This window comes from Anser brachyrhynchus, assembly GCF_964034855.1.
Source record: "Anser brachyrhynchus genome assembly, chromosome: 6".
Taxonomy (NCBI): domain Eukaryota; kingdom Metazoa; phylum Chordata; class Aves; order Anseriformes; family Anatidae; genus Anser; species Anser brachyrhynchus.
The window spans coordinates 45,017,980-45,036,247 of NC_137700.1; the positions used below are offsets into that span (position 1 = coordinate 45,017,980).

An 18,268-nucleotide genomic window follows, 5' to 3' on the forward strand; every position below is an offset into this window, starting at 1 on the left:
TTAGGAAGTGACTCATCAAACAAGTAGAATGTAACCTGTCTGTCATGAATACAGAGTCACATGTAAGATATGCTGTGAAAATCTGTGGAAGAAACAAATGGTTTTTGCTCTTAGAATTATCCATCAGCCTAAACAAACCATAAAGAGGTGAGGGTTGAGGGCAGCAGACAACTGTATGAATATAAATGTTGAACATCATTATGTTGTTGTACATTAGAAGACTTTGGAAGAAGCAGTACCAAGCAGTATTGACAGGAGGTGTTTTTCATGACTGAAGATATTTACTGTGTTTGAAAATACAGATTGTATTTTGTATTCTGTATTTAACAATAATAATAGTAGTAATAGTATATGTCGGAGGGAGAAGTTCGTTGTACAAAACATTATATGTGAGAGAGCTTGAATATTTTCCTTGTCTTAATACAAGAAGAGTTCAATAAACCCACAGATAGTTCAGATTTCTCTAGCCCCACATGGAAATCTGACCATACCTTTTTGCCATTTAGTCACAGTTTTGGTCTTTATTGCTTATTTTTGTTATAGTCACCATAAAACGTGTGACTGTACAACAGTTTTACATTCTTCCTGTAGTCATTTCATGTCTTAAAATCAGAAGTTTGATCTTAAAGTCTGATAAATGTTCATACAGCTTGACATGTGAGTGATTACTAGTGTTCTTGCTTGTTTGCATAAGCATGTTCATTACACTAAGCAAACAAATTATGAAAAATGAAAGAGCAGCAAATTTTTCTCCCTTTACAGACTTTGTTTTCACCCAGAAACCAGGCAGGCAGCTATTAAATAATTTAGGTTCTTGTTAATTTTTCTGGATCCATATGACACAGCATGTGATTCCACCAGTAAAGATCTGCAGAAGTAGGTAGCATCACAGAGTCATAAAACTATAAAATCATAGAATGGTTTGGATTGGAAGGGACCTTAAAGATCATCTAAATCCAACCCCCTGCCATGGGCACAGACACCTGCCACTAGACCAGGTTGTCCAAAGCCCCCCCAGCCTGGCCTTGGGCACTGCCAGGCGTGGGTCACCCACAACTTCTCTGGGCAGCCTCTTCCAGTGCCTTACCACCCTCATAGTAAAGAATTTCTTCCGTACATCTAATCTAAATCTACCCTCTTTTAGTTTAAAGCCATTCCCCCTTGTCCTATCACCACACTCCCTGACAAAATGCCCCTCCCCAGCTTTCCTGTAGGCCCCCTCTAGGTACAGGAAGGCTTCTGTGAGATCTCCCCAGAGCCTTCCCTTCTTCAGGCTGACCAAACCCACCTGTCTTAGCCTGTCTTCATAGGTGCTCCAGCCCCTTGATCATCGTTGTGGCCCTCCTCTGGACTCGTTCTAGTAGGTCCATGTCCTTCTTGTCCTGGGGTCCCCAGAGCTGAATGCAAAGCTCCAGGTGGGGTCTCATGAGAGCAGAGCAGAGGGGGACAATCGCCTCCCTCACACTGCTGGCCACACTTCTTTCGATGCAGCCCAGGATATGCTTGGCTTTCTGGGCTCAAGTGCACATTGCCAGCTCATGTTGAGCTTCTTGTCAACCAACACCCCAAGGTCCTTCTCCTCAGGCCTGCTCTCAATCCCTTCCCATGTTTGTGCTTGGGACCTTGAACTTGTCCTTGTTGAACCTCATGAGGTTCGCACAGGCCCACCTCTCAAGCTTCTCCAGGTCCCTCCGTATGGCATCCTGTCCCTCCAGCATGTCAACTGTATCACACAGCTTGATGTCATTGGCAAACTTGCTGAGGGTGCACTCGATCGAACTGTCCACGTCACTGACACAGATGTGAAATAGTGCCCATACCAATACTGACCTCTGAGGAACACCACTCATTACTGATCTCCACTCGGACATTGAGCCATTGACCACAACTCTTTGAGTGCAACCATCCAGCCAATTCCTTACCCACCAAGTCATCCACCCATCAAATCCATGTCTCTCCAGTTTAGAGACTGGGATATCATGGGGGACAGTGCCGAATTCTTTGCTGAAGTCTAGGTCAACGATGTCAGTTGCTCTTCCCCTATCCACCAATGCTGTAACCCCGTCATAGAAGGCCACCAAATTTGTCAGGCATAATCTGCCCTTAGTGAAGTCATGTTGGCACAATTTGCTATTCTGGCCTATTGTCTTATATCATGAGAGTTTTCTCTCAGATATCTCTCTCCTATCCTCTTGGATTTCCTATTTGTAAGGAAAAAAAAAAGTTTTGAATTTAATTCTAGGCCTTTATGAAGGAAAAATCTCTTCAGGGATGGCTTTAAAAGAAATGTTTATTTGTGGATTGATACTGCAAAGGGGTAGTTCTTGGAAGGAGCAGTGTGTAGCTAGATGTTCAGATCAGAAAACATACTATGCTTACTTTTCACAAGGGTATGTTGCAAATTAAGAGTGGGGATTTTTCTCATCTATAATGAGGTGAGCTATGTTGGTAGTTTCCTGTATGGAATAGTCTATGATGGTGATCCACATGATCCAACAGTATCTCAAATGTTTCTAAGGGTAAGTTAAAGAGGCAAGTTACTGTGAGCAATTTCTGGAGAATGAAAGTGAAATATTATGGAAAATATATGGGTTTAGAAAATAAACCTGGTTAGATCTAAGTGTATAATATGGTAATATGTCTATTTCTGGTATGATAAGTGTTTAAACCCTGTCTATATGCATATACATATAAAATAAATAAGTGATTTATATAGAATCACAGGACCATTTAGGTTGGAAAAGACCCTTAAGATCATTGAGTCCAACCATCACCTAACACTACAAGTCCACCACTAAACCACATCCGAAAGCATCATAACAAAGTATTTTATTTTATTTTTATTTGAGGTGAGCAAAGTTCTGGCTGTTTTCATAATTATGACTTTTGATCTATACATTTCTGTGTGCTAATAGTTGAATAAAAATATATCCACAGGAATTGTTGTAAATGCTTCCATGTGAATCCTTGAAAGGAAGCTATTAATATTCCCTTCCTGGGAAAACATCATTATAGAATGTACCTCATGCCAAAAACAGAGGGTTTCCAAAACCACAAAAAGGTGACCTTAAAATATTTCAGAAAAAATGTCCTCTTTTTCCTCCTCTTCGATTTGGTGATCTGCCCCAGTTGAGGTCCTCCGTGAGTCCAGATTTTTCACATCCATTATTCTTCATTAGCTTATCTTTAGTGTAAACAAGGAGCTAAGAAATTCTCTAACAGGAATTTATGGGGCACTCTGAGATTTTATTTTAAGAAAAAAATAGAACACTGCATTTTTTAAACTATTTTGAATATAACCAGATTGGGGTTTTATTATTATTTTTAGTTTATTTCTATTCCAATAGCTCTTAGTCCTACTGTGTTAATGGGTACAAGATAGCACGCTGCATACATTACAGTCTAAGTACAGTTTGCATGTACAGTTTATATTTGCCAAAGATGATGGAGTAGAGAATACAGTTATCAAATGTAGGTATGGCGCCAATCTGAGAACATCTGCAGAGCTCAGAATCGGCAATCAAAGTTGTTTTCAGGTTTTAGATAAAGTAGGATTGCAAGCTTAAATTCAGGGAGGTGTAAAGCATTGCTCTTTGAAAGGAGAATTCAAAAGCATCAATACAATATTGGGAATAACTGACAGATTATCCATACAGTAGAAATAGATTAAGGGAACATAATTTGAATGTAGTTCATTATTATCTTACTGAGATGTGTTACAAGAAACATCAAGGGAAGGGCATGAATGGGTGAAGGTATGGTTATTATTTAATTCAGCTCCAGCAAGCCCTTCAATAGAGTATTCTGTCTTGTTTGGAATGCTGTGCATTAAGTAAGTTGGAAAAAGAACATTAGAGTCCAGAGTGGTGAAAGTATTTGAGTAGGAGTTGAAAAAATTGAGCTTGCCACATCTAGGAGACTAGTTGTTGTCTGTCTCCCGTGTGGAAATGGCAGATGGAAATCAGTGTCATTTGCAGGAAACCAGACAATATGATGAAAAATAAATTATGACAGGACAGGTAAGTTGTAGATGGAAGGTCCTTCATTAGCAAATTGTAAGAAGAAGCAGTTTTGGACAGATGGGGATGGGTTAGAGGACCCTTCACCTGTGACATGAGGTTTTTCCCATCCCACAGGAATTCTTTCTGTTCGTCTGTCAGGCAGACAAGAATGGACATCTCCAGCCATCATCTCCAGATCATGTTTTGTAGTTATGTACTAATTATACCTAAATACAAAGGTTAGTAGGACTACTTTAGCATAACCATGAGTTCATTCAGCAAGATACACTGTTGCCCATAGACAAGAAAAGAAAAAAAAAAAAACACAAAACCACCAAGAATATCTTTGGAAGAAGCCTGGATGCCAGCTGCTTGGTGACCAGTGTGCCTTTATCATACGTTTGTTGATTTGACTGCCATTAACTGCTGTGTCCAAGTACAATTCCTCACTCCATCATTATCTGGGGAATTTCCCTGTGCAGCAGGGGGGTTCTGCTGGACACTGCTAGCTGACAAAATCTGTTCCCATGTTCTTGGTGGCAGGCTGCAAACTCCTTTTTGTACATAAGGTACGTTTGCCTTTTCTGTTCCTGTTTACCTCCATGCTGAATTGTCAAACAGGGAAGGTTTGTGCATGGGACTAGCAATGCAAAGTCTATAATTTAGTTCTTTGTTCAAATTCAAAATGTTTGCCTACTATAAAGGGAAAAACTGTTTTTCAAATCTGAAATCCTATGCAAGGTAATTCAGTCACATGGTGGAGCTGAGCTGTGATTCACCTCACACAAGGGACCGAAAGCTGAGGAAGTGGAACTTCACTAGCAGTAAGGCCAAAGGAGAGGGGAGACACTGAGAGGACATGCAGTGGATACTTCTGGGAAGAAAGGGCTTGAAATCCATAAAAGGCTCTGGGCTAAGCCCAAATGGTGATCATCAGTGAAGGAGAAAAATGAGAACAGGAGGAGTGGTCAGGCACTGGAACAGGTTGCCCAGGGAGGTGGTGGAGTCACCATCTATGGGGGTGTTCAAGGAAAGGTTGGGCCTGGTACTTAGGGTCATGGGTTAGTGGGTGACATTGGAAGTAGGGAGATGGTTGAACCAGATGCTCTTGGAGGGCTTTTCCAACCTTTATGATTCTATGAACATGTATTTCATTGCTTTAGCTAGTACCATGTGTATCCTAAGGTGAAGAGCGCATGGTTTTGGAGCTCTTTGCAAAATTCGTTGGCATCCTTCTGCATTTACTATTCAAGACATGAGGTACCAAAGTGTGTGTGTGGGGGGGGTATATGCACAAAATACAGCACCTGGAAGAACAGTACTTGAATGAATTACATTTCTGTGGTGATCAGCATTGCTTCAAGGGTTCTCAGACAGGAAAAACAAGAAACAGTGTGCCTGTGAGGGGGAGCTGGCAGAGACTCTTTGTCCAACAGAGTACGTCTGAGCTCCCAGATACAGAGACAGTACTGAAGCACACTCAGACAGAGCGCTTAGGTTGGGTCTAGGCTGACCACCCCCATCCTGCCTAAAAATGTCAGCAAGACAGGACTTTTGTTAGAGCAACGGCAGTTTCATTTTGCCTCCATTCTTCCCGTAACTTTTTTTCTGATCTAAGTGCTGGCTACTTTTGACCAGCTACAACCAAATTTTATCAGCCTTTTTTCTGAATATGAGAATAAAGCATTTTAAAGGGCACAGGCGGAGGTCCACGAAAGTGGTCAAACACTGGAACAGGCTTCCTATCAAAGTGGTTGATGACCCATGCCCATCAGTGTTCAAGAGGCATTTGAATAATGCCCTCATTAACATGCTTTAATTTTTGGTTCTCCCTGAAGTGGTCAGGCAGTTGGACTTGATGGTCTTTGTAGGTCCCACTCAGCTGTACTGTTCTGTTCTATTCTATTCTAAAAAGTCTGGTTTCTTATAGCAGTCCTCCAGGATAGACTTATGTCTCTGGCATGTAATTTCAGTTTCTCTATAGTTTAAAAGATGTTTAAAGGAATTTATTCAGTTGTACTCAGGAAATAGCCCACACTTCTCTGACAAAATGCAATAATTACCATCAGTGTTCATGGAACCTACCCAAACTTTATATTTTTAAACACTAAGCAAAATTTCAGCACATCACAGTATTTTGCATGTAGGAGCTGACAGGGCATGACACGTTTTGAAAGTGCTGGAGGGGCCTCCTTTCCAAAACATAACATAGTCGGTACTATTCTGTAACTGTGTTTGGGAGCTTTGTAGGAACCAATGCAGGATGCAGGAATTTTTGCTTATACTAGTTTGTTTCGTGGGTGGTTCGTTTGGGCGGGGCAGGTGTTCTGAGGGGAGAGGAAGGCTGGGACTGTTGTTGCTTCATCTGTGGGCAGAGTATTCAAGGTTTTTTGGTTTCATTGTGACTCACCGTGGTCAATCACCAAAAGATCTTAATCGCAAAGCAGTGAGAAGGTGTAGTTTTTTAATAATACAGACTAGGTCTCTAGGACACAGAAGGCCAAAAGTAGAGCAAATGTAAAGCTGAATGCCAGCGTGAACATAACAGCTGGATAGCTTTCTGTTTGCCACTCAGGTGGATCCTTTCAGTGAGCAGTGGAAAACCAAAGTTCAGAAGGACAGCTTGCCTTCCAAGTGACTGTTAGCCCACTAGAAGTGACACTTAGTATGTGATTAATGTAGTAAAAATCATAAACTTCTCTGTGTGGTCATGGTTATAACAGCAAAATCCTTCAATGTGAAGATTTTCTGCCACAGTGAAAAGTGGGAGTGTGTGAAACAACGAAATGAAAAAAAATATAGTTGCATACAGGTATGTTGTAAGGCCATTATCAGCCAAAATCAGCCAAGTGTTGTGCAGTCTTACAGCAAATTCCAGACCCTGTCTCAAAGAACTTAGTCTGTAATACTGGATGTGTAGTTACAAACATCTGTCACAACAAGTGGACAGGAAAACAGGGTGGACACGGTGATCAGAGGAAGTCATTTATCTTTTATGCAGAGGGGCAAAGGAAGGTATTTCTGTTTCACAGGAAGTTGGTTTCATTGATTAAGAAGGAAATTCACTAATACCCTTATTTCTTCTTTTCCCCCACTCAACCCCAAATCCATAGATCTTCCCTAGAAGCAACATGATTCTGTTCAGAAATCTCCTCTGTCAGACTTTGGCCATCCCACAAGGCAGATGCTGGGCATGGTAACAGCAGTCCTCGACTTCCACTTGCTCCTCCTGGAGGACAGGGGCTCCCAAAGCCGAGGCAGTGTTTCCCAGTCTGGTCTGTTTCCTCCCAGAACATGCTACCCGTAGCTGGTACAGGATGGCAATGCCATGGGCTTCTGGCTAAGCCAGCCCGCAGGCAGGTGAAGGGATTCACTGCAAAATAGCAAAGGATGAGTTAATACTCCTGTCTTTCAGGTTAAAAAGCAAAGCAGTAAAATTTTACAATTTTTACAGGTTTTCCAAGGTCAGATCCTCATCCTGCAAGCACAGTCTGAGATGGACATCCTTGTGTCCTTTTCTTAACTGGAAGTTGTGTGCAGATTGACCACTATTATCGTGGCATTCTCCATGCAGGGACAGAGAAAGAGTTACAGTTATGTGATTTAGCCTTTAATGTCGGTAAAACTATGCAGTCAATATCTCTTCATTTTGTTTATTAAAAATTCACAGTTCTGCTAGGTTTTAGCTACGAATTCTAAATGTGAAGTTGTTTGTTTAAACATTCAATTTTCATCTTTAATTGTTTTAGTGAGAGGGTACTGCTTAATTTATATGGATTGTAACAGTTGAATAGCTTTTCATTTTCATATTATACATGTTTTAAGAGAAGCCTAGATTCAGTCTTACTTGTTGATGACTTAGCATAAGTTCGATGACAATTTTCTGGTGATGATAGCTTAATTTTCACAGTCCGTGTGAGTAAATACTAAGGTAACAGTAGCGAGAATATAAAAAGTGTTATCATGTTGAATGCTTTGGTGAATGCAATAAATGTTTTTTTCTTTTACCCTGAGTCATTTTATTTTTTTCCTTTTTTTTTTTGTCATAGTGCCTTTGACTTGGTAAACATTCATCTTTTCCATGATGCTTCCAATTTAATTGCTTGGGAAACAAGCCCATCGGTTTACTCAGGAATACGGCATAAGGCTCTTGGCTATGTACTTGAGAGGTATGTATTAGCCTTTACTAGCCTCTCTCAATCTTCTTTGTTCATAAACAGTTTATAAAATATGTTTCAAAAGACACACTCAGAATGTAGAGATTTTTATTCTGTGAACTGAAAATGGTCAGTCTTTACAAGAATTTTCTACACAGTACCAATTACAGATCAGTTTATAATACTTATTCTTTTAAGATAAATTACTGAGTTTGGATAATCTTTCTGAAGTCACCAAAACTTGTGAAGAAGTAGATTTATTTTTATAATATGTTAGTTAGCTTAGTTTCTTTTTAGTCTACATTGAGTCTAATACAGCTGACATTTGTGTTCTCAGTTAAGGAATAAAAGAATAAGATTCGATATTAGGAGGACTCTCTTCACTGAGAGGGTGGTCAGGCACTGGAACAGGCTCCCCAAGAAGGTGGTCACAGCATCAAGCTGCTGGAGCTCAAGAAGTGTTTGGACAATGCTCTCAGACGTATGGTCTGATTTTCAGGTGGTCCTTTGTTGAGCCAGGAGTTGGACTCAGAGATCCTTGTGGGTCCCTTCCGACTTGGGATATTCTTTGATTCTACAATTCTAACAGCTGTGGTTGGAAGGGACCTCTTTTGTCCATCCTGTTCAGAGCAGTGCTGGCTTTAACATCCAGTCAGGTTGTGCAGGGCTTACCCAGCTGAGCTTTGAATATCTCCACGTACAGAGATTTACACCTTCTTCGGGCCACTCCTTTACTGTGTTTGACCACCTTTTTTGTGTCTTTGTTTTCCCTAAAATCCAGTCAGAATTTCCTTCAATGCCATTTGTGTCCGTTGCCCCTCATCTTTTGGTGTACATTGCTGAGGAGAGTCTGGATCTGTCTCTTCTGTAACCATCAAATAGATAAAGCCAGCAACAAAATCCTCCCATAGACTTCTTTTCTGTAAACTGAACAAATCCAGCTCTTCCAGCATCACGGGCTCGGTCCCCCTCAACATTAAACCCTGTGGTGTTTCAATCTCAGTACCAGCTCAGTGCAGCAGGCAGCTAATCTTTTTAAAGTGACAAAACAGCGTTTGTGTGCAGTCATCACTGTTATTAACAACATCACAGTCTATAAGAGTGTTACAGATTTGATTCATACGATGGGTGGTACAATACAGAGGATGGCATATTCAGTGGTCCCAAAAATACCCCAAAATTTACAGCTGCCCTATTTAGCAGTTATAAAGTCAGAAAAAAGGCCGCTTTCCGTGAGACAGAAAAAATGATTTCTGCATGGGCATACATGTATTGGTAATCTAAGCAGGTATTTCTCTTTCAAGATACTGCTTGACCTCGTGTTTGCCTGAGAAATGGAACTTTAAAGAAGCCATGGCATACATATAGCACATGCTGCCATGTGTATCTGTGGCATAAGATGATGCTTAAAACAAACCGCATAGGCAGGGAAAGATAAAGGCAGAGCAGTTTATGTGTATTTTTTTAAATGCACTCCTTGTATCTAAGTATTTAATTTTCTTTGAGTACATCTGAATGGTTTGTGGCATCTTTGGAAGTTGTGTATCACCCTCTCGTCATCGTGCCTCGGCAGTGTACCTGTCTCCCTTCTCTTAGATTTTGCATCATCACCCCAGTGTATCTCCTCCTTTTACAGATGTATTTACATGAGAAAAAATGTTGCATTTTAACATGAGATTTAAAAACATTACATGCTCTGAGGATAACAAAGCAAGCAGTAGCTTCCAGCACATCCTAATTTGCTGACTGCTCTGAACATAGGGATTTGGATCTCTAAGAGTGAAAACTGTTACATGCTGGTTTGTCTGCACTAAGACTTCAGGATGCGCTGGTTGGTACGTGGAACTCTTGCTCCGACAGCTTGGCGTTGTGCGTGCTTGCTGCTCATCCCATGAAGCCCCGTTCCCTGGTGTCCCGAGGCAGCTGCCGCCCTTACGCCCAGCCCCGTGGCCCTTGCCCGACCAAGCCTGGTGCCTGCCTCCATGGCACAGAGCACCCCTGCACTGCCACTTCCCCCACGTTTTTTCTGGGGACTGCCCCAACCCCTGGCTCCCCCCGCATGGCGGGGCTGTCCCGGCAGAGGTGCTGCAGGTTGCTGGCAGCCTCCAAGAGCTCCCCGAGGCCAGGCCTGAGCGAGCAGCAGGGCTGCCGCCGCCCGTCCCTGAAGCACAGCCGTGCCTCCCAGCCCCACACACCTTGGGTTAGCAGAGGGAAGGAGAGCAGGTGAGAGTTGTTGCTCAACCTCAGTTAGACCGTGGCCAAGCGGGCTGAGATGAAGGACACGTTGACGTGCTCCATGCGTCTCTTCCTTCTCACGTTTGCCTGTAACCTTCCCTGCATGCAGTACCTGCAGCGTCTCCCCAGAGAGGGCTCCTCACCAACAAATTACAATTTACTCTTCTGGCTGTCTCTTGCAGCAGCCTAGAAATTAAGGCTGCTCCTGAACCAAAGTTACGCACTGAAAAACGTCTTTGTGCATGCAATGTTGTCATTTTTCAGCCTGGAGAAGAGGAGGCTCAGGGGGATCTTGTCAGTGTCTATAAATACCTGAAAGGAGGGTGCAAAGAAGACAGAGCCAGGCTCTTTTCGGTGGTTCCCAGTGCCAAGACAAGAGGCAATGGGCACAAACTGGAGCACAAGAGGTTCCATCTAAACAGCAGGAAACTTCTGTGCTGTGCAGATGACAGAGCTCTTGCACAGGTTGCCCAGAGAGGATGTGGAGCCTCCTCCCCAAGGAGGAAACTCAAAAGCTGCCTGGGCACGAACCTGGGCAACCTCTGGATGTCCCTGCTGGAGCGGGGGTTGGACCAGGTGACCTTCAGGGGTCCCTTCCTACCTCAACCATTCTGTGAATCTTGGATTCACTATCTAAATTTTCAGTGAAAAACATTCTGAAATGTAGTATGGGGTATAAATACCTTTTCAATCACTTTCTATCCAAAGTTTTACTTCTTTCCAGAAGTCTTGTCTTAGGATGATACTTAAACAAAAGATACTGTTTTTTTCCCCTATATATGTGCTTTTCCTGTGTACCCCAGCAGAGGGCTAAGTAGGAATTTCTCCAAAATAGACATTTATTTTCACTTTGGGGGGATAATACAAGGATGAAGAGGAATAATCCAGTATGTCTGGTCTTGTATCTGTTTTTCTGTGATACCACGTGTAAAAGCTGTTCAAATCATCAGAAAACACTAGGCTCTGGGAAGGTTTGTAAATAGGTGGCAAGCAGTAGTTTACAATAAAAGATCTTTTATTTAGAGGACAAAGCCACAGTTAGTTCAGGTTCTACTTTCAGTAGTTTGGGAGATTTGTGTGTTCTGTTACATACATCAGTGTGAAAAAGGCCTATCTTTTTTTTTTTTAACCTCCATTGGTCTCCTCTCCTTTTCTTACGCTTTGCACTAGGGAACTTTAGCAAACCTGTATAAACCTTTTGCATTATTTATTGTACACTTGTTGACAGCATACAGTGTGCTTCATTAGCTAATTTTGGCTTTGGACCTCCCACGATGCCCTGGCAGGGGTAAGGTAATACGACTGTAGTATTAGTGTCAGCTGTGGGTCAAAGATGTCATGATGGTATATCACTAAAATGTGACACTGCCAAAAACTGCCCCAACTCCCCTGTCCTTAGAAAAGAAAACCTTCAATTTTAGGTTGCACACTAGTACTGTGAGTTTGCATTCAGATGAATTGTTCATTTTGAGAGAGCAGCCAGCCGCAGATCCGGACCTCCATAGTGAAATGATGGGCTGACTCGCACAAAAGGGGAGTTCTGTAAGAGCAGTGAATAATGGGAAACCCCTTTCATCGGCATTGCTAACCTTTTGGCAGCCACCAGCAAACTCTATTCTGATCTGCTGATTGGGGAGGACAATACGCTGAAGCTCACTTTGAATGCATGCTACCACCAACAGTGTCCCCATTCAGAGGGTTTTGGGAACCATCTTTGACCATTGTCTGCCATCACTCCTTCAGACAGTAGGAAAAGGGAAAGTGAGAACGTCTATAGGGGGAAAAGTACTTCTTTTCTTGGCTTTAATCTCTTTTTAAAGCTTCATAGATCTACATTTCCAGCTGAGCTACTGGAGCTATGCAGTGTCAGATAAATATTGAAGAGAGAGGTTTCAAGCTGAGCTTTTAAATCCCCTTATCTGCATGAACTAATAATGCAGATTTAGTGCTGTTAAAAACAGAGACTGATAAGTCTTTTCCTTTAAAGCCTTTAAACTGCTAAAGAGCATTTAACAGCAATGCAGTTCAAACCCAGAGAACAATACTGAGAAGGAAAACAGTTTAATGAGCTAAACCTTCACTGAATGAAGCAGAAACACCTTCTCACAGTTGATTTAGGTCACTGTGGGAGTAAGTGAAAGCGCGGTTCTGTTAACTCTGCATCTTCATAAACATGAATTAAGTACAGCCTTTTCATGTAAGGTAAAAGCTATCACAGGACTTTGAAACACAAAAACCAGGAAAGTTTGCAAATACAGCTTGAATGAATTAGCTTAACTATTAAAATCAGAGAAGTCGGTTTCCCAAAATTATTTTAACACGTATTGTAACACAAGCTTTTAGCACATAAGCATGAAGCGTCTCAGTATATCTAAATTACTGAGAAGGGGAAGTGTTAGAGGGAAAAAAAAAAGACAAAAGGGAATAGGTGCTGAGTGAATGTTTTAAAGTTGTCTTTAGAAGTTTCCTCCTGAGTGAATCTATTAATAATCATAATATATTTTGAGAGTGGAAAGGTTTAATCTTGCAATGGTGTTATGAAGTGATTTACTTTTAAAATTAGCTTTTTTGAAATTAGAAAATGAATAATACAGCAAGGAGAATGTTTTTAGAGACAACTAGCTGGTGTACGCTGGGCCAGATTGTTTTTATCATTTGCCATTTAGCAAATGTGAAGAAAATATGGTGATAAATAGATTCTTTAATAGAGCTAGAATTACATCAGTGATGAGCAAATGTTTATTTGTTTATTTACAAATACATACAGAGTGTATATGTATAAAATTGGTCTCTGTAATGAGTCGATTCTATTGTAAACCCAAACTAAATTCCCAGAAGTCAATTACATTGTTCCAGATACAAATGCAGTCAAATCTGAAGTTGCTTTATAAATCAGAATAAGAACACCCATGGTGTATTTTCTAGGGCAAAAAGAAATTCTTCCAGACCCGTTTTGGTTAATTCACATGTACAGGTAGCCCTATTTGCATCATACTTGCATCTTTTTTTTTCTAAAGGTGGAAAGTTTAAGCTATATAAGAGATTAAGAAAGGGAATTATTCTATGTTTTACTTCAGACTTCCATACATCTGCTGTAATTAATGCTTGTGCATGTGTATACTAACTAATCGTATTGCTGTATTAGTCATGTACTTTAGATCCTTGCTAGGGAAAAATGTCTGCTGAATTTACAAATTGAGTAGAAACCATAGGATAGTGTCCTTTAAAAGTATTAGAAAAGAGAATGCTAGGAACAGGGATGTGAGATATTAGCCTGATACTGTGGTTCTTGTTGTGCCAGCCATTTAAACTTCCTGAAATTATCTAGAGCATTCAGATCCATAAAATGAATGGTTTTTTTCCTTCTTTTTTTTTTTTTTTTTTTAAGAAAGTGACAGTGCTCTTCTGTTTTCCTATTGAAATGTTCCCTGGCCTAGTTCAACAGAAACATTTTTACATTACAACTGTGAAATCTTGGCATAAAGCTCCCCTTTGTGCCCTTCATTATTTTCTCACAAATATAGTCCATTGTCACATAGCTGAAGTTAATTTGATCAACATTGGGACATTTAACTTTTATGTCTGGTCAAAGGAGCTGTTTCATGCTCATTTTGGGTATTCAAAAGAAATGATTGCCAGAAAAATAATGTTACTATTAACAATTCAGAGCAATTAGTTTCCCAGGGAGAGGCGATGTGATGCACCGGCTCCACACAACTATTCTTTGTCATTTTATGGATGCTCATCAGTCAACTGTCACATCTTCTCAAAGACCCCTCCAATCTAAATGTTTCTTTTTGGGCTTTTCCCAGAACTAGCAGCTGAATGAGCAAAAGAAAAGCCACTTAGTTTCTAGGCAAAGGAAAACTTCACTCTAAAGATCTGGGTCATTTGAGAAGATTCTAGGAGTAGCCTGCTTTTTTTTTTTTTTCAACGGTGATTTTAATGTCAAGTGAAAACTCTCTGTAATCATGTGTCTTCAAACATTTAGTGATTTTTTTTATGTATTCAGAAAGAATGCACTCCCAGGGCAAATAAACCTTCTATCCAAATGTCTTCTAACAAAGGTTTAAAACCCTAGATCACATTCAGAAAGACAGCTTTTCATTAAACACCCTGAGGCTCATCTCATTAATATTTAATCATTTCCCCCCCCCTTAAAGTAAGGTTAAGTGCTCTCAAAATTAACGTGTTTGTATAATATGCTCGTTAAAGAGCAAATCCAGCAAAATTATCTTGTTACTTTCAGCCTGTCAAATAAAGTCGAAGACACTTTTTCCTTGCTTGTTTTTCTATTGGTTCGAACTTTTGCTCGTTTGACATGGTTGTCAAAAAATTAACTCATGTCCTTCCTGTTTACGCAAACACCTTTAGAATTTGATTTAGATTATATTTTTAGCAGAAAAATGATTTTCTATTTGTATGAATTGTAACAAAAAATATACATGATTATAATTTTAAGGACATGCTAAACATTTACACACTACATGAATGATGATTTTTGGTAGTCCTAGCTGGCAAGTTTACCTTCATTCACTTATTTTCTGTGTTTGGGGCTTTTTTTTTTTCCTATTAATAACTGAACAGGTCCAAGGGTTAGATTATCAGGACTATTATAACAAGCCTTTCTGGTGTCTGTTATTCATATTGTAAATAAAAGATCTCTTTTTTTCTCTCATGTCAAACATCCATCTGTACACGCAGAAACTGGTTTGCAAGCAAAGATCCAATTGGAGAATTAACAATCCAAAATCCAGAACTTTAATAACTTCCAGGTGCTCAGAAACATGTCACTTAAAGAAAAAAATGTGTGGATATGCTAAGTCACACTTCAATTTGCCTACCTAATGTGAACAGAATTGTGTCTCTTTCAAAAGAGATTTAAAAAATGTAAAGCACTGAGACTTCCTGGAGGGTTGTGGTTTTTATTTGGTTTGTTTTTTTTTTGTTTGTTTGTTTTGTTTTGTTTTTGACAATAGTTTTCACAAAGACAAACTCACTGTCTTATGGTGTGGATTACAGTAAAGGATTTGCCAAGTCTGCATTTGAGGACTCTAAGCCTTCACCTCATCTTTTGTAAGGGTTTTGCTCCTTTGTACCTGTTTTCCATTAATAGGTTCTCCTGGAGCTGCCTCAGCTGTCTACCCTATCTCTCTAGTAGAATACGGCTGATGCAACTACAGGCTAGATTGGATGTAGTATGAAAAGATAATTTGTGTAATTAAACAGAGACAATTGAAGAGAAGAGAGAGAAACACTTAAAAAAGAAATCTGAAGCAGTGGCTGAAAATAACTTGTGGCCAGTTTGATTTTTCTCAGAAAGTGCCTTTATATAAGAATTGCAGGGCATGTCACATTGCCATTGGATTAGTTTTCTCTTTTTACTGTAATTTGTTCCTTAGAGATTTGGAGGCTAGATAAAGAGCAGTCATTAGTGTCTAGCTAAAGGTGACACTCACATCAGCATTCATTGTGGTTTGTGCCTTTTGAAATGTTCTATCGTATAGTCATATAATCTTCCAGGATAGCCATGATTTAATTAAAAAGAATCTATATGGGCTGTTGATCCAATTTTTATTCATTTGCAGAGAAATGAAAATAAATTGCTATTGTGATTTTATTTACAAGCCACTGAATGCTCACTGTAAAATGATGCTATGAGCTGATAGTTATAAAACAAAGAAATGGTTGAAAGAGCTCCATTCTGCTACCATTTGAGTCTATGGGCACTAAGTGATTAATCATCTTTCATCATTTTTACTCCCATAGGGAAGGTAGGATCACTGTAGGAGAATGGTTGTTTTCTTTTGTGTGCTGTGTTCTGGAAAGATACAGGTTATACTTTACAGGTAAATAACCATATGCAAGTTACGGCATTTTTAGCTGCTTGTCTGTGTGTCTGTTCAAGTGCTGAACTACCTGTAGACGGACTTTGCAGAAGTTCTTCATGAACTGGCAGGTAATTAGCTGTAACTGCTTCACATTTAATGAAAGCCTCTTTATATTTCTTCCATCAGTGTATGGTTTAAGTTGCAGTTAAGATGTTCCAGTTTCTTACTACAACAAAAGGATTGGTCCTGCAATCTCTGTATCCACCAGGATTTTCCTTGGTCAAATGCTAGCAGCTCTGATTTTTCAATCTTTTGAAAGAGAGAATTTTTCCTTCTCTTTAGCATTTCAAATATTTCTGTCATGTCACCCTTTGTTTTTTTCCTTTAACTAAGTAGTCCACTGTAGTGTGATTTTCAAAGGGTTAAATGGCCAAGCTAATGAGTAAGTATGTAAAATTGTTACTTGTTAGTTTGTTTTTCTTTTTAGGTTGAGCATTTTTGAGTCCTTTGCAAGTGAAGACTTTCTGTGTTTCTAATAATTTGTATTAGGCTTTTCAAGAACGGGGTTGTTTTTATTTTTGATTCACGGTCTGTCTGAGCCTAGCTGGCTCCCCAGGCAAGCAGATGATAGCGTGTCGGTTTCAGTTGCTAGCAACGCCCTGTGGTGTGGTATGGCTAGCGTCCTGTCACCTGCTGCTGCCCCCTCTACCCATGTAGCCATCCCCAGGAGGCTGGACTGGGAAAGGCACCTGTGGCCAGTCTTGGGAGGGTATGGCAAGGTACAAATCTTGCGAGATTTCATAATTATTCTGCCACTGTTCCCACTGGTGAACTGTGTCAGAGGTACGGTGTCTGTCTTTGGAATTTTTCTAGAGTTGTCATAAAAAATACTTTTCCCGGATTTTAAAGAGTTAGAGGATCAGTATCCTATTGCCGTGGATCCTAGTTATTTTAAGGCTTGACATTAGCACTTTTAACACTAAGTGAACACAGAGTTTGTTTTACTTGACCACATCCAAGCTGTGCAGAACTGTAAACAAGAATTGCTGTGTCAGTCTTCATACAGCTGAAGACATGGCAGTTATCTGCTGTCTGCTTATGACCAAGTGTTACCAACACTGAGGGGATTCAGAAGTTGTGTAAGAATTTTAGTCTTCCATGATAAAATAAAAGATTCAAAAAGACATGTGGTTTCTGTTTTTTTCTTGTTGTTTTCTTTTGCATCAGTTGGAGAATGAGAAAATTTCTTTGTAATGTAACGCCAGTGCAATAGTATTGTATTTTCCTGTAGCAAAATTGACAAGTACTTACATCATTATACATGGCTGCTATTTCATTAGGCGAATGTCAGTGTCAGGTAAGATCATGGTTTTATCAATATAATGAAAATACCAGTCAAGTGAGGAAAAAGTCACAATTTTCCAGCTCTAAAAATTGATTTTTATTGCTCTTCTTGTAATCCTTTCTTTGGATTAAGTATTTATTATTGATGTGGTCTTTCTTTTAATCTTAATAGATGCTGACATTGTAATTAATTAAAAAATACGGCATTTTTGCCCAAATGGCACTATATTGAAATTAAAAGTGAACATCACATATTAGTTAAACAGCCCTGGCAAATGCCTTGAGTGCTAAGATGATTGCCTAAGCTTCTTGACAATTCCCTTCATCTTGCTGTATGCTGCTTGACCTTTTGAGATGTTTTGGTGTTATTAATAGGTTTGAGCTATTATATCCGAAAGAACAGGGCACAAAAATACGATAAAGTTTATCTTTCTAATGACAGTGCTACAACACCTTAGGCATGCCAATGAAGTCACTTGCTTCATGTCTTTTGAGGTACACTTACACATTACCCAGGTAACTTTTATTCAGGAACTGATGTTTTTTTCTGGAATTCGTCTCTCAGTACGTACCTGGGAATGCAAGGTGCTGCCAGCTGAGGGCTGACTGTACTGCAGAAGGGAAGCAATGCTCAGAAGAGCTGACAGGGTCCTGTCTTTCAAAGTTCTCTCTAAAGCTTTTGGTGGAGAGGTGGATTGTT

The 18,268-nt window shown here is 40.0% G+C and overlaps 1 protein-coding gene across 7 annotated transcripts in view; it reads left to right on the top strand.

Annotated features, from left to right (window-relative positions):
• The window catches only part of INPP5A (inositol polyphosphate-5-phosphatase A), a 254,472-nt gene that overhangs the window by 152,957 nt on the left and 83,247 nt on the right, over positions 1-18,268 (top strand). For all 7 annotated transcript variants that reach the window (XM_080596666.1, XM_080596667.1, XM_080596669.1 and 4 more), the window contains exon 8: positions 8,051-8,170. In XM_080596666.1, coding sequence (XP_080452792.1) covers positions 8,051-8,170 — 120 coding nt within the window. The remainder of the gene's footprint in view (positions 1-8,050; positions 8,171-18,268) is intronic.